Genomic DNA, 15153 nt, shown 5'->3' on the forward strand with positions numbered 1-15153 from the left:
GAGTCCTTATCATAGACACTTGTCTTAAATCATCTGCCCCTGCGGCGCCTGTAACAGGGGCCATTGTTGTCTATTAATGAACCTGACTCATGGGCTCTTTATAAAACTCATCGGGAATTTGGTTGTTTGCAGTGATAAGCACGGGCAAGGTTTCCATGTTGGCAGCTTACATTTATCTTTCTGTGTGTGGAAGCAGAGTCAGCTGTGAGGATGCAGCACTCTTGACATACAGTGCTCTATAGTATAGCAGCTAAGCAAGGGGCTGAACGGTGGCTCAGCGGTTCAAGAGCACTGGCTGCTCTTCCAGAGGACCTGGGTTTGCTTCTCAGCACCCACATGGCAGTTAAGACAACCATCTGTAACTGCAGTTCCAGGGAATCCGATGCCCTCTTCTGGCCTCCTGGGGCACTGCATGGAAGTGGTGCACAGACATGCAGGCAGGCAAAACTCACATATGCATAAAATAAAAATAAGTAGATCTTAAGAGCTAGTCAATATAACCCTTATTGTTATTTTTACTAAACTTGTGCCATTAATTATAGAATTAATTAGTCCATAGTGCAGACATTTAGAAGATAGGAGTTAAACACCTTAACCCCAGTAGGCTGCCGCATCTCCTCTGACCATTGTGTGTCTTTCCAGCCTTTCCTATGCATGGGGTTTCCATAGCTGTAATGCTGATGTATTTTGTAAATAATCAGTATTTAAAATTTTATGGCTGTTTATGGCTTATATGTACAATCCTAGCACTTGGGAGATTGAGGCAAGAGGATTGCTGTGGGTTTAGGTCATCCTGGGATCCATGGTGAGTTCCAGGATAGCCTGAGCTACAGTGTGAGATGCTGTATTTAGAAGGAGAGAGGGAGGGAGAAGGAGAGGACTCATTGGGCTAGCAACAAATGAGCAGGGTATCACGTTTTTCCATCTTTGCAACCCCGACTGTTTGTACTTGTTCAGTACTCTCTGAAATAGATGTGGCATGATTAGTTGCATATCTACGTATCACTGGATATTTTGCAGTTTTTACTAAATTAATAGCGCTGCAATAGATGTTTTTATGAATGGAAGCTCCCACCCCTCCTGCAGTAAAGGAAGTAGGTACACCGAGTCTGGGGATCTGGAAATTTGTGTGGTTCTCAATAACTCAGCTTTCAGGAGGATTGTATCAGTTTGTAGAACAGTTTACCAACAGCAAATGACAACTTTCCATCCTTACAAGCTTTTTGGCTCATGTTGCTGACTTCTGTTTTTTCACTCTGGATTTCTTTCAGATTCTTGTCTTCTACTTTTTGAGATGTCTCCTGGCTTTTGTGAGCTGTATTTGTGAACTCTACTTTTATAAGTAAGTATCAAAACTTTGCACACTGTAGCACAGATCTCTGACAGCTCCTTCTCTCTTCTGGCGCTGTAGCTAAGGACAGCTTCTTGTCTGAAAGGTAATTGAGGAGGAGTGCTTCTAGCTCCTGTTCCCATTGGCATACCTCTGATTTTACTTCGCAGTACATGTCCCGCTAGTCTTAGCAGCATTTAGTGAACCTTATTTTTGGTTCTAAGTGAGGGACAGATTCACCTTTTCCCTAGAGCTGAGCTGATGGGAGACTGTTCCCAGTGTAAGATTCTGCTCTCGTTTGCCCTCAATACACTGCCTCACAGCGAGTAGCTCTCAGTTGATTGAATATTAATGAATCCATTAGGCATTGAAGTATTCTAGCAATAAAATAGCTGCCTTTTAAAAAATGTAACACATAAAAACCATTAAATTTAATAGTGCCTTAACACATTAAAAGAGGTACTCAGACTTAAGGATCATTATTAAAAGTCTTCCTATAGTTAGATGTGCCAGATTAAAATTAATTTTTGGCCTTAGCTCTGACAGGAGTAGAGGTAAAAACAAACCCAGTGCTCCCTCTGGGGATTGTAGCCATAAGTTGGTTTTCATGTGGAGTTGGGCCTGAATTCAAATCACCTGTCTCATCTCCTGAGTCCCACAATGGGATTTATGGTAAATTGTCCTGGATTAGTGGAGGTTCCATGCATCATGTAAACATTTCCCTAGGGAACAGGACTCTTAACGCAGATGTCAGAAAATCACCAGGAGTAAAGTTCTGCTGCCCAAGAAAGTATGACAGTCAGGCTGGAAAATGGCTCTGTAGCGAGCTCTTGCTTCATTTGCACGGGGCTCTGGGTTCAGTTCCAGGAGGCTTGAGAAAAGAGCAAAGAAGTCAAAGTAAAGGTCCCACACACACCAGGGAAATCACAAAGAGACAAGACATTGAAGAGCGAGCAGAAATAACAGTCACCAGAAAGCTGGCCTGTGAATCTTCATTTATTAGAAATTATTAAAATGAAAACAGCATTGTATGTGGAGAAGTGAAAGAGGGAACTGAAAACATGAAGAGAAACAAGAACCTCCAGAAATTACCAGGCCAGTGTGAAAAATAGTAAGAGCGTCTAGAGATGAAAATGTAATTATTTTTTTTTTTTTTTTTTTTTTTTTTCTTTTTTTTTTTTGGTTTTTCGAGACAGGGTTTCTCGTGTAGCTTTGCGCCTTTCCTGGAACTCACTTGGTAGCCCAGGCTGGCCTCGAACTCACAGAGATCCTCCTGGCTCTGCCTCCCGAGTGCTGGGATTAAAGGCGTGCGCCACCACCGCCCGGCTCGAAAATGTAATTATTTTATGTTGACTTTATATATATGCTTATATACATATATGTGTGTGTCACATCAGTACGATTTATATAACATCGATATTTAAAACTCAGAGTCTAAACAGATTAAGACTGCTAGTAAGCAAAGTAGTAAAGTGAAAGATAAATTTGAAGAAATTGCTAGGAATAAAGTATAGAGAAAAAAAGAAATATAGAGGAAGTTAACGTGTAAGGTGTCTAGATCTGATATAGAGAATTAGAAGAGGCAATCAATATTCAGGGAAGTATAGCTCACAGTTTTCCAGAGTTAGTGGGAAAGGGAGGTAATCCATAAGTTCAGTAAGTCTTGCATCTTAGTATGGGAATATAAAAAGAACTTAGTGAAATCGTGTACAGCACCAGAGATAAAGAAACTGGATGAGGAGTTACTGGAGTACCTGTAAGGGCCTGCCGAGCAGTGAGACCCTCAGAGAAGAGCCATCAACAGCAGCGGACAGGGCACCTCACAGTGTGAGAGGGCCAGGAGGGCTCAGCCAGGAGGGCTCAGCCAGGAGGGCTCAGCCAGGAGGGTAGAGCGCTTGAATACCGTGCTCGGCTCTGGGCTCCATCCCTAGCAGAACAAAACAGAATGCCGAGGCAAACGCCAGCCGTGCTAAAAGTGTGTACTGGGCTGAACTGTCTTTTAAGATCAAGAGCTAAATACAGATTTCCAATTAAAAAAGAAAAAAAGAAAAGCCAGCCAGGTGCTGGTGGTTGTGAGTTTACAGTCAGCCTTGTGTACAAAGTGAGTTCCAGGATATCCAGGGCTATTACACAGAGAAACAAACAAAAAACAAAACAAAAACCACACACGAAAAGAAAAACCAGCTACAAATTAGAGAAATTATTAATATATTCTCACTAAAAGAACTTCTAAAAGATGAATCAAAACCATTTCAGGAAGAAACAGATGAAATAAACCTGAGTGAGAACATGCCTAACACATGAAAAATACTAAAATCAATAGCAGCACTGGGTATGATGGCGCATGCCTTTAATCCCAGCACTCTGGAGGCAGAGGCAGGCAGATCTCTATGAGTTCGAGGCCAGCCTGGTCTGCAAAGGGAGTTCGAGGACAGCCAGGGCTACACAGAGAAACCCTGTCTCAAAAACAGAAAAACAAAAAACAAACCCAAAAACCAAAAACCAAACCAAACCAAAAAACCCAAAACCAACAACAAAAAATCCCCGCTGAGTTCTATAAGTGCTGCTTGCATGCCAATGGGTGCGCAACAATTCACGAGAACACAGACCACCTACCAACCGCTACATCCCCAAGAAAAATGACTCCCTTGCCAGTAGCCATCAATACCAGTAGATCCTCAGCTGTGGGTAGGGCCTCGGAAGCCCTCCCTCGTTTATGCTAGAATGTTGACGGACTTGGTCTTGTGCCGATAGTCACCGCTGCAGTGAGTTGATGAGGGACGTGGACCTGTCACGTCCAGAAGACAGGATTTCAGAGCACTCCTTTGGCTCTTACAATCTTTCCATCCCCTCCTCAGTCATGTTTCTGAACCCTGGTGCTGGTGCTTTATACAGATGTCCGTTGAGGGCTGAGCACTCAGTGGTCACTTACTCTCATCACTTGGGCAGGTTAGGGTCTCTCCATTAACATTGACCACTGTAAACTGACGCTTCTCTGCCCAAGGTTGAGTACAGCACTAATCTATGGATAGAAACAAATACTTAGAAAGATTTTTTTAAATTAATGTGTAAAGATATTTTGCATGTATGTATATGTGCTTTGTATGTGCCTGGTGCCCTAAGAGGCCCAAAGAGAGTGCCAGATCCCTAGGAACTGGAGTTACAGATGGTTGTGAGCCACCATGTGGATGCTGGTAACTGAAATCTGGTCTTGTGGAAGAGCAGCCAGTGCTGGTTAACCATTGGATCATCTCTCCAGCCCCAGAAGGCAGTTGACAACATGTCCATTTAGAAAACTGAGACAGCAGCTTACCACTGCAGCCTGGGTCTGCCCAGCAGTGGGCTTTTAGTCAGGGTGCAGTTTCAGCGTGAAGTCCTCCTGTGGAGGAGGACTCAGATCCATCAGAACGCATTTGGTTACCTCTTCACAGTAGTCACTGTTGGACCTGTGGACACATCTTGCCTGGCAGGTTTGTATTATGGCATTCAGGGCTCACTGCTGGAGAAGATCACTGATGGCTTTTCTCCTTCAATTGTCTATGGTGCACCTTCCAGCACCATGAATGCTAGCCAGCAGGGAGGCCGTTTCCAGGTTAGCTCTAGTTTGATTTCTTTGTCTGCAAACAAAGTTTGTGGTACCTTCAGCAATAGGGTGTTATCTAGTTGTGAAAAGGGAAAAGGATCACTGGAAATAGCATGGGTTGTTTTGGGGACCTCTGGGAACTCCCTGACCAATAGCTCATAGGGAAGTGTCCCATGCCTGCTGTTGATATTTTCATTTAATAATCCATGTCATCTGGGAACAGCATTGTCTACTCATGCAAGGTACCTCTTTTGAAACCTTAAAATTTTTTTTTTTGTTTTTCAATAATGACATATTTTGATTAGCTTGCAAAGTAGTAGGCTTCCATACATCCTTAGTTTTGATTAGTCTGCCCCTCTTCTTTATCTCCCCTCCCCCATCACTGCTTAAACCTTTAACCCCTTGTATTATCGTTCTTTGCTTTTGTTTTGTTTTTCCAAACAGAGTTTCTCTGTGTGGCCATGGCTGTCCTGGAACTCACTCTGTAGACCAGGCTGGCCTCGAACTCAAGAGATTTGCCTGCTTCTGCCTCCTGAGTGCTGGGATTAAAGGTGTGCACCACTGCACAAGGCATCCCTCTCTACTTTTCTGCCATCTGTGTTGAGAACAATCTTTGCTGAACAACTTGTGCTAGGCACTTTACTAAGTACTTTCCCGGCATTAACTATCACAGACACTTTATGTAGGTGTGGTTGTTATCCTTATCTTACAGATGTAGAATCTGGCAGATAATTAGCCACTGCTGGTAAATGGCAGAGCCAGAATTTGAACCTACCTGAACCTGGGATCTGTTATTTCTCACTATATCATACTATTTCCCTATTGATAGTAGACATAATTTAAAATATGCAGCTTTTCTTAAAGAAGAGCCTTTTTTCTGTGCCAAGAGTAAGAAGCCCGTTTCTTATGCACATGACATTCCTAACAACTTTTAAATGCATTTCCTCTTAAGGAGCTTTTCTGTGTCAGGAGTAAGAGGTTTGGGTTTCTTGTGCATATGAAATTGCTAACAAGTCTAGGCAGGTCTATATTTGACTTTAGCTCTTCATTGTTATTTCTCACACAGGCCTGCATTTCTTCTTTGCTTTGCAGTTTCTGTTGCTTAGTATCCACAATATTAATGGTCTTTATCTTTTCTTCCAGGGCTGTGTGCAAGAAATTTGGGCTGCATGTGAGTCGAATGATGCTGGCCTTCTTGGTGCTCAGCACTGGCATGTTTTGTTCATCATCAGGTAAGTAGAAGGGCAGATGAGGGGGTAGCAGCTTTACCTTCCTATACAGTTGTCTTGAAAGGAAGCACTCGTCCAACAAGGTTATATACACGAGTGCTTGGCAGGTCACTGTTGTGTGAACTGCACAGATTCATGAGTAGTGGAACTGGCAGTCTCACAGGATACTTTCTGTTCCTTCTCCTTCCTAGTGGCTCACTTCCTTTCTTGGCCCTTAGGAGGAGGAAAGTATTTTTGATTGATGGTTCTGTTTTCTGCCTGTTATTTGATGTATTCTACAGAGGTTCCATCTCTTGGGCATTTATTTTTATAGTTAGCTTCTGGACACTTAGAATAAAGGTTCTCAGTAGGACTGGTGGCTTTTCAGCTGTGCTGCCCTTGAAGACTTACATTCTGAGCTAAGGCAGCCTGCTGCAAAAGATAGGTTGTTTCTCATTTTCCAGAAAAATTATCTTGCTAAATTATCTCAATTTTAGTTTAATGCTTATATAATCAAGACTCTAGTACATACACTAAATATATACAATTGTACCTTGTCCAGAGTTGCATGGTTAGCATTTTCTTCATTGGATATATCAAAATGAATGTTCTACAGGGACCTCTGGGCTCCACCTAGACCAGCTTTGAGATCCACTGTAGTAAACTCATCTGTTTCATCAAGATTAGCAGAGACCTCAGATATTTCTGCTCTTTCCTACTCTGCGCTGGCAGCTAGAATTGACTTCAGTATTTAGAATCTATCTGTGAAAGTCACATCTCACATGTTTTATGTTTTAGTTCCTTTGCTTAATCCAGAAACAGAATTGTATGTGTGTGGAGCTTCCTGTGAGTTTTAGTTTTATAGTGTCAGTTGTGGCACTCATGAATTCAGAGTCTTTACCGTAGAGCCTTTGAAGTGGACCCTTGCTGAGTGTCTTAAATTTCACTGCCTATTCATTCTGTTCTTGTGAGAATCAACTGACTTTTCTGCTCCAGGAATCAGGCCTTATAAAGCACAAGAAGCCACATTTTTGTTTAGAGTTGTTAGGAATATCTTGCTGTTGTTACAAAGGCCTTGAGTGTGTTCAGACTATTGTATGCCATGACAAAGTTATGGCAAATGTAATAATTAAGGGGCCATGCCAAGGCCAGACTGTAGCTCTGAGCCTTGAGAAGGCTTCCTAGTGTCCCCATAGGATACAGGGTGAGCCAGGATGTCTTAGAAGCATAACAGAAGATGAGCTGAAGAAACCAATACATCATCTGCAATGGGTCTGAGTCTTGAATTATATTCCCTAAAATAAAGTTGGAAGTTCTTGGCTTTTGTAAGCTTTAAATTTAGGTGCAAGCCAGGAGAGGAGTGGATGGCTACTATTGTGTAACTTGGGGCCTTGTGTACTTGGAAAAGAGATGTGAGGAAATCAAAATCAGTGAGCTTTGTTTTTTGAAAAGGAATGTCCTCTGACTGCCCATCTCTTTCCTTCACTTCCTCCTTTTGTGTATTTCTTTCTACCCAGGGGCTCAAGGCCCAAGACAGGGCCTCTTGTGGCCTCAAACTTGCTGCACAGCTGAGGGTGCCCTTGAACTTCTGATCTTGCTTCTACCCCCTGAGGGGTATGCCCAGTTTTTTGTGGCCTAAGAATTGAACCCAGGGCTCTGTGCGTTATAGGCCAGCACTCTATCAACTGAGCCAATTCTCTAGCCTTAGTGCTTTGTTTCTCATAGTGTTTTTACAAAATCGATTCATAATATTGGCATTTTGCAGTGCAGATGAATTTTTAAAAATCAGTATCTAATCTTGGACTCTTGTTTTTCTTTTCGTTTCTGTACGCTTGTAGCATTCCTTCCTAGCAGCTTCTGCATGTACACCACACTGATCGCCATGACCGGGTGGTATATGGACAAGACACCCATTGCTGTGCTGGGAGTAGCAGCCGGGGCTATCCTAGGGTGGCCGTTTAGCGCAGCCCTTGGGTAAGAAACTTAAGTTATTCCTCTCCTGTATACCACTGGACATCTGGTCAATCCAAGTGTTGTATCCAATGCAGATTGTCCAGCCAGCAACTAAAGTTAAAGGAATCAGTTTGACTGACAGAGACTCTGGAACAAAAGCTGATTGTTCTCATTGTTTATTCATGTGATTTATTCTAACGAAAGGAATCACTACTAGGCTCCTGGTGAATGCTATGCATTGCTAGCATTCAAAAGTTTTATTTCTAAACTTTACAACACTGCAAGAAAATATAATAATTTGTATTTTTGGGGGGCCGGGGGTTGGGTAATTGAGACAGGGTTTCTCTGTGTAGCCCTGGTTGTCCTGGAACTCGATCTGTAGACCAGACTGGCCTTGAATTTACAGAGATCCTCCTGCCTTTGCCTCCTGAGAGCTGGGCTCAAAGGTGTGCACCACCACCTCCCAGCAATAATTAGTATTTTATAAATGAGAATATAGACAGTAAGATTTGAGGTAATTTGCCTTTAACATTATGCTTGCTTTTTAAAATGCTTTTATTAGCATGTACTAATTATACATACTGGGTTTCACTATGACATTTTCATACAATGTGCATACAATTGTACAATGTATTCCAGCCATATCCCTCTCCAGAGTACACTCTCTTGTCCCTCTCCCTCTCCTGCTAATCCCTTTCCTCTTTCTTCTAAAGACTGCTGATGTTTTCTCACACTGCTCCATTCTTTGCTGCTATTTTCCTTGTCACCCAGGATTGAAATGTTTCCTTTTGTCCTTCTCTTTTCTTAAAAAAAAAAATATATATATATATATATTTATATTATAATAATTATAATAATATATTATATATATTAATATATATATGTGTGTGCAAGGAGTGCATGTATGTCTGTGTACCCCATGTATGCAGTATTCCTGCAGGCTAGAAAAGGGCATCAGATCCCCTGGGATGAAGCTGCCAGGTGGGTCCTCTGGAAGAGCAGCCCATGCTCTTCATCGCTAGGACGTTCCTCCTGCAGTGCATGCTCATCATCACTAGGGCGTTCCTCCTGCAGCGCATGCTCTTCATCACTAGGGCGTTCCTCCTGCAGCGCATGCTCTTCTTCATCGCTAGGGCGTTTCTCCTGCCCCCCTTCCCCTTTCTTGCTCCAGTGCCTTCCCTGACTTTGTGTCTCCACTTCCTTCCCTACTCTTTGTTTCCACACTTCTTTCCTGGTTTGTGCCGCCTTAACTTCCTGACTGGACCAGAGAAATGGTTCAGTGATTAAGAGCACATACTGCTCTTGCAGAGAACCTGACTTTGGTTCCCAGCATCCGTGATGGGTGGCTCCCAACTGCCTGTAACTGCAGTTCCAGGGAATCAGGTACCCTCTTCTGGACTTTGCAGGCATCAGCACTCACGTATACAAATGTATGTTATACACATAACTAAAAAATAAATCTTAATAGTTGTTATGAATGTTATTTTAAATATAGTATTCCATATTTTTAAAAGTACTTATAGGGTATAGCTTAGTAGTAAAATGTTTGCCTAGAATGTATAGGACCTCACCACAGCAACAGATAAACAAAGAGCAGATTTAATGTGGTAAAAAGGATTTTTGGAGACTCAGGAGATAATTTAGTAAAGGGCTTGCCATGCAAGCCTGAGGACTCAGGTTTGATCCCCAGCACACACTTAAGGCAAGTGTGGTGCTTCTGGAATGCCAGGGCTGGGGTGGAGACTGAGGAGTCTCTAGAGCTCGCTGGCCAGCTAGCCTTGATGAACTGATAAGCTCTAGGTCAGTGGTTGACTCTCTCTCTCTCAAAATGCAGTGGAGAGCCACTGAGGGAGAGTTGGCTCAGCAGGAAAGACACTTACATACAAATCTGGAGACCTGACTTTAATTACTGGAATCCACATAACCGGAGGGAACGGAACTGACTCCTCAAAGTCATTCCTAACCTCCACATGCGCCATGGCACCTGCAGACTCCCACACACGTGAGAATTTATTTATTTACATGTAAAAGTATATAATAAAATCCTCGTTAATTTCAGAAGGGAGAGGTTGGTGCTTGTTGGGTAGGTGTAGGATAACAGTGTACGTGAATTTACAGTGAATATGTCTTACATGCACAGTACATATAGATCAGTGTCAAGATGGTCCAGCAGCATAGTGTCTGTTTCCTGTCCGTCTGTGGCAAATCTCTCTTGATGGGTCCTTGGAAAGACCAGCTTATTTTTGAGAAGACATCTTGTCACATACCAGCTTCCTTTCTTCTGTGCACCTGGGAGAGCTGCTTGGTTCTCTGCTCAGCACGGGCGTCTTCGCTCTGTCCTAAGTCTTTATTGCTTCACTAACGCCTTGCTGTGTTTCTCTGTTGAATAGTTTACCCATCGCCTTTGACTCGCTGGCCCTGAAAAACAGGTGGAAGAGTTTCTTCCATTGGTCGCTGGTGGCCCTAATTCTCTTCCTGGTGAGTTTCCTTTTCTCTTGTTTTACTCTCATGGTCTAAGTAGTTTCTGATTTGGGAAGGAAATGTCAGGAGTTCATTTTATTTTTCATTCTGAAGTCCTTCCATTAGCATTTTGAAAACTACATCTGCTGTTTTTTCTTTTACTTTAGGTACCCGTGGTGGTCATTGACAGCTACTATTATGGGAAGTTGGTGATTGCTCCTCTCAACATTGTTCTGTATAATGTCTTTACTTCTCATGGGCCTGATCTTTATGGTAAGGCTTTGGAAAATTTCAGGAAAAAGTGGAAAACAGCTTAATTTACCTCACAATTCGAATCCAGTTTTCTCATTTCATCAAGACATCCCTCCCTCCCCGTCCTTCCCTGTGTGCTCCAGGTGTAGTCCAGGTTGGCCTTGAACTGCTGATCTGCTTGCTACATTCTAGTACTGGGATAACAGCATGCCCTGGGCAAATGTGGCACTTTGTGCTGTGTCCTTTTCTGCTGAACACAGAGCTCTTGACTATAGTGCAGTGATAACATAGCCCCTGCGTCTCTTTGACTGGTGTGGCAGTCAGCACTGACCCTCCGTGCTGCTGAGCATTATCCCTAGATCCAGACCTAAAGAGCTTTAAGGAGTGCTGGCTACGCGTGGTGTCACGTGGTAGCCAAAACTAGCCTCAAACTTGTAGCAAACCTACCGACGCAACCTCCCAAGTGACAGAACTACAGAGTTGACCATCCAGCCTGTCTTATGCTATGGTTTTGATGCCTTTAAAATTTTTTAGATGGATGGTGGTGGCGCACGCCTTTAATCCCAGCACCCGGGAGGCAGAGCCAGGCGCATCTCTGTGAGTTTGAGGCCAGCCTGGTCTACATACACAGAGAACAACAAAAACAAACTTTTTAAAATCATAAACGACTTTTGAGGTGGAGGTGGTGGTGGTGGTGGTGGTGGTGGTGGTGGTGGTGGTGGTGCATGCCTGTAGTTCCAGTACTGGGGGAGGTGGAGGCAGGAGCAGCAGTGCAAGGCTAGCTACATGGCAAGTTTGAGGCCAGCTTGGGCGCCATGAGACTCCAGTCTTAAGAAACAGCTGGCTGTGGTGGTACGCACCTTTAATCCCAGCACTCGGGAGACAGAGGCAGGTGGATCTTTGTGAATTCAAGGCCAGTCTGGGCTACAAAGTGAGTTCCAGGACAGCCAGGGCTGTGGTTTTTATACAGAGAAACTACATCTCAAAAACAAAAACAAGTACAAACCAACAACAAAAACCAAACTTCTTTGTATTATCAGAAAATGAATATAATAACAAAAAGAAAATAAATACATAGCCCCATCATCTCCATGTAATACTATTAACTTTCAGGAGTATATTCCTACATATGTTTCCTATACATACACACACATTTGATGTTAGTTTTTTTTTTTGAGACAGGGTTTCTCTGTGTAGTTTTGGAGCCTGTCCTGGATATTGCTCTGTAGACCAAGCTGGCCTCGAACTCACAGAGATCCACCTGCCTCTGCCTCCCAAGTGCTGGGATTAAAGGCGTGCCCCATCACTGCCTGGCTTGATGTTAGTATTTTTTTGGGGGGAGGGGAAGAAAGTTTGGAAAATCTACAAGGTGAGCAAATGAGACTAGAGTCAGCAGGAAAGAGTGAGTAGATGGTCCAGTTTAAGATGAAGAAAAACTGGATGCCTGTACCTCCTGGGATGTAGTCTCCAGGAACTTGGGTACCTCCATCTCTTACTCAACCACTCCAGTCTCTGAGTGCATTTGAGCTGGTTAGTTACTGAAGGATGTGTTAGAGATTTTTTAGATCAGCCAAGCCAGGAAATACTTTATGAACAAATTACCCCCTTGGAATTAGTGTAGTTTCTTTTTTAATCTTCTAGGTGTCTCTAGAAAACTCTGTATATCCGGATGTCCTGGTTTTGTTGGGAATCAGGTTGATATTATATCTGTGTCTAGGTCAGCTTTCATGTCTAATATTTGTTTGGTAGCATAGCCAGTTAAACTAGTAGCTTGCTTTGGGAGCCTCTAGATGTCTCCCTTCAGCTAAGGAAAGTTCGTATATTTTAAATTGCACCTTAGTTTGGTTTGTTTATACGATTTCATTTGACTACAGTCCAGACTGCATGGTGAAAATTAATTTACATGTACCCAATTGGAAATTTATCCATTATTTATAGGTGAATGGGTTAATTTGTTAATTTTGAAAATCTGGCTTCTCTGTTTTCATAAATGGGCCATTATATGCTGGGTAGTCTGACTGCTTATTAAACTTTTTAAAGAAAATATGGAAGTGAGGTGGTTTTGTAGTCCTCTAGATAGCTCTAGAAATAATCAGGCTAGTAGGGAAAGTGGAGAGGAAAGACTGGATGTTTCCAGTTTAATAGTGGGTTGGTCAAGGACCCTGCAGTAGGTTTGGGGTTACAGTAGAGCTGTGTCCAGTCCTTTGGACACCGGTGTCTGCTGTTCATTTCACACAGTGTTTGTTGAGAAGAACCTTAGGGGTGTGTGCCACTTCGTAAGTCTGCTTTAATTTTACTCCAGTTACTTTTGCTGTTTTGGATGTCGAGTACTGGTTCCTCTCTCAGTAGTGGAAAAGCTTTGTGGGGATTGTCTCAGCAGCCATGAAAGTGATTGTGTATTACTGTAGGTAGCTGGCCTTAAGGATTCCTTGATAGAACTATTCCAAGAACACAAATTCTACTCTGATCAGAATTTGAACTTGACAAATTTTGGTTTTGTTTTCGAAACAGGGTTTCTCCATTTAGTCCTAGCTGTCCTGGAACTCACTCTGTAGCCCAGGTTGGCCTTGAACTTGTGATCCTCCTGCCTCCGCCTCGTTCAGCAAATCCTACTGCCATGTAATACCACAACTGGCGACAATTTTTTTAAAAGTCTGATTTACATTCTTTAAGAGTGTTAGCTTCTCCTCGTTTAGATGTTTCCTACAGAGAATACTATCCTAGCTTCGAGTTGGAACTCCTTGTATACTGTAGGTTTACAATCAAAAGTTGTCAAGAAGGAATGGATGGTTGATTTTTAGAGTTTCAATCAGGACCTCATTACTGTTAGATCTTAGAACCGCTTTGGTTGGGCCCAATAGAGTGCTGACGTGGGATTTTTCTTGATACCAAATAAGAAAAATACTTGTAACTTACTTTAAAATGCTTGTTGGCTGTCAGTTGGCTAGTCTCAGGGACCAACATTAGGACGCTTTGATGTTGTGAAGTCACCAATTTGAAACCCAGAGAAGACATTTTTTTATCTTGAGAATATAACCATCCAGAGATTTTCTACAACTCCGAGATTAAATGGGAAGAAATGAAAGATTAAAGATGTCCCGAATGAATGGCTTGGGACAGGGCTTCTGTCCCTAGCCGTTTGGTTGTCTTTGAATAGGACGAGCTTTCCCCAGAGGGGCACAATTGAACCCGGGCCCTTCCACAGTAGACCCGCTTCCCTCTTACTCATCCACGTGTCTCTAGCGCTATGATTTTAGTTTAACCTTAGTTTGCTGTGCAAGCTACAAGAGTCAGGTTTTTCTGATTCTGCCTCTGCCTCTGCCTCCTGATTACCCTGTAAGCAAAGCTGATTGCAGGAAATTGCTATGGTGCAAGGCAGATGTCACAACACACACTGATTAAAACCTACACGTGTCATTCACTGCCTGATTGAAGTGATCATACAGAGGGAAAGCAGATGAGAAAATGGTAAATGTGCAGGGAGGAGAGCTAGTTCATATTTCAGGTCTAAGGATAGAATAAAAACTAGTGTGAGTGAGACTTGTGTTTCAGCCATTTTGGTTCATTCTGAATCCTTTGAGTTCTGAGCAGGACCTGGGTCTCTGACCATAATGGGGGAGGGGAGCTGGGGAGGCTGGAGAGATGGCTGAGTGGTTAAGAGTGTCGGCTGCCCTTGCAGAGGACCCGAGTTTGGTTTCTGACACCATGACAGGCAGCTTAAAACCCCCTGTAGCTCTAGGGCAGTGGTTTTCAACCTTCCTAATGCTGTGACCTTTTAATACAGTCCCTCATTTGTAGTGACCCCTGACCATTATTTCCATTGCTACTTTATACCTGTAATTTTGCTACTGTTATGAATCATAAGGTAAATATCTGGTATGCAGGATATCTTATGCGCAACCCCTGTGAAAGGGTTTCCCAACCCCTAGGTTGAGAACCATTGCTCTAGGGCATTTGACTTCCTCTTTTGGCCTCAGTGGGCACCTGTACACAAACATACACAGAAACACACACAAAAATCATGCTAAGCTGTTGTTTTTGCTAAATATATAGTTAGCAAAAATGTGTATGTGTGTATCTGGCTTTACTGAGGACTGAACCCAGGGCTTCATACATACTAGGCAAGTACCCTACCACTGAACTATATCCCTAGCCCTGAGTTATTGCCTTTTATGAAACACATGGTGCCCTATGTGTGTGACTATAAAATAGGAGTTGAACTTTTCAAGGGGCTGCATGGCTCCAAGCAAGTTTATCTGTTATTTGGTCTACAGAGTACAGAAACTGCAGTTAAGTGCAAATGATGTTTTAAAATTTTTTTAGCTTTATGTGCTGTGTGCTCTTAAGCTATTAATACTAGAGAAACT

At 42.8% G+C, this 15153-nt stretch overlaps 1 protein-coding gene across 4 annotated transcripts in view; it reads left to right on the forward strand.

The window, feature by feature from the left end:
• Positions 1–15153, forward strand: part of Alg9 (ALG9 alpha-1,2-mannosyltransferase) — a 73488-nt gene that overhangs the window by 10121 nt on the left and 48214 nt on the right. For all 4 annotated transcript variants that reach the window (XR_006074088.2, XR_013052477.1, XM_042280916.2 and 1 more), the window contains exons 4-8: positions 1272–1342; positions 6057–6145; positions 7960–8095; positions 10465–10552; positions 10702–10807. Coding sequence is in view for 2 of the 4 variants with exons in the window: in XM_042280916.2 (XP_042136850.1) it covers positions 1272–1342; positions 6057–6145; positions 7960–8095; positions 10465–10552; positions 10702–10807 (490 nt within the window). In the remaining 2 variants the exon portion in view is untranslated. The remainder of the gene's footprint in view (positions 1–1271; positions 1343–6056; positions 6146–7959; positions 8096–10464; positions 10553–10701; positions 10808–15153) is intronic.

This window comes from Peromyscus maniculatus, chromosome 7 (genome assembly GCF_049852395.1).
Source record: "Peromyscus maniculatus bairdii isolate BWxNUB_F1_BW_parent chromosome 7, HU_Pman_BW_mat_3.1, whole genome shotgun sequence".
In the NCBI taxonomy this organism is placed as follows: Eukaryota; Metazoa; Chordata; class Mammalia; order Rodentia; family Cricetidae; genus Peromyscus; species Peromyscus maniculatus.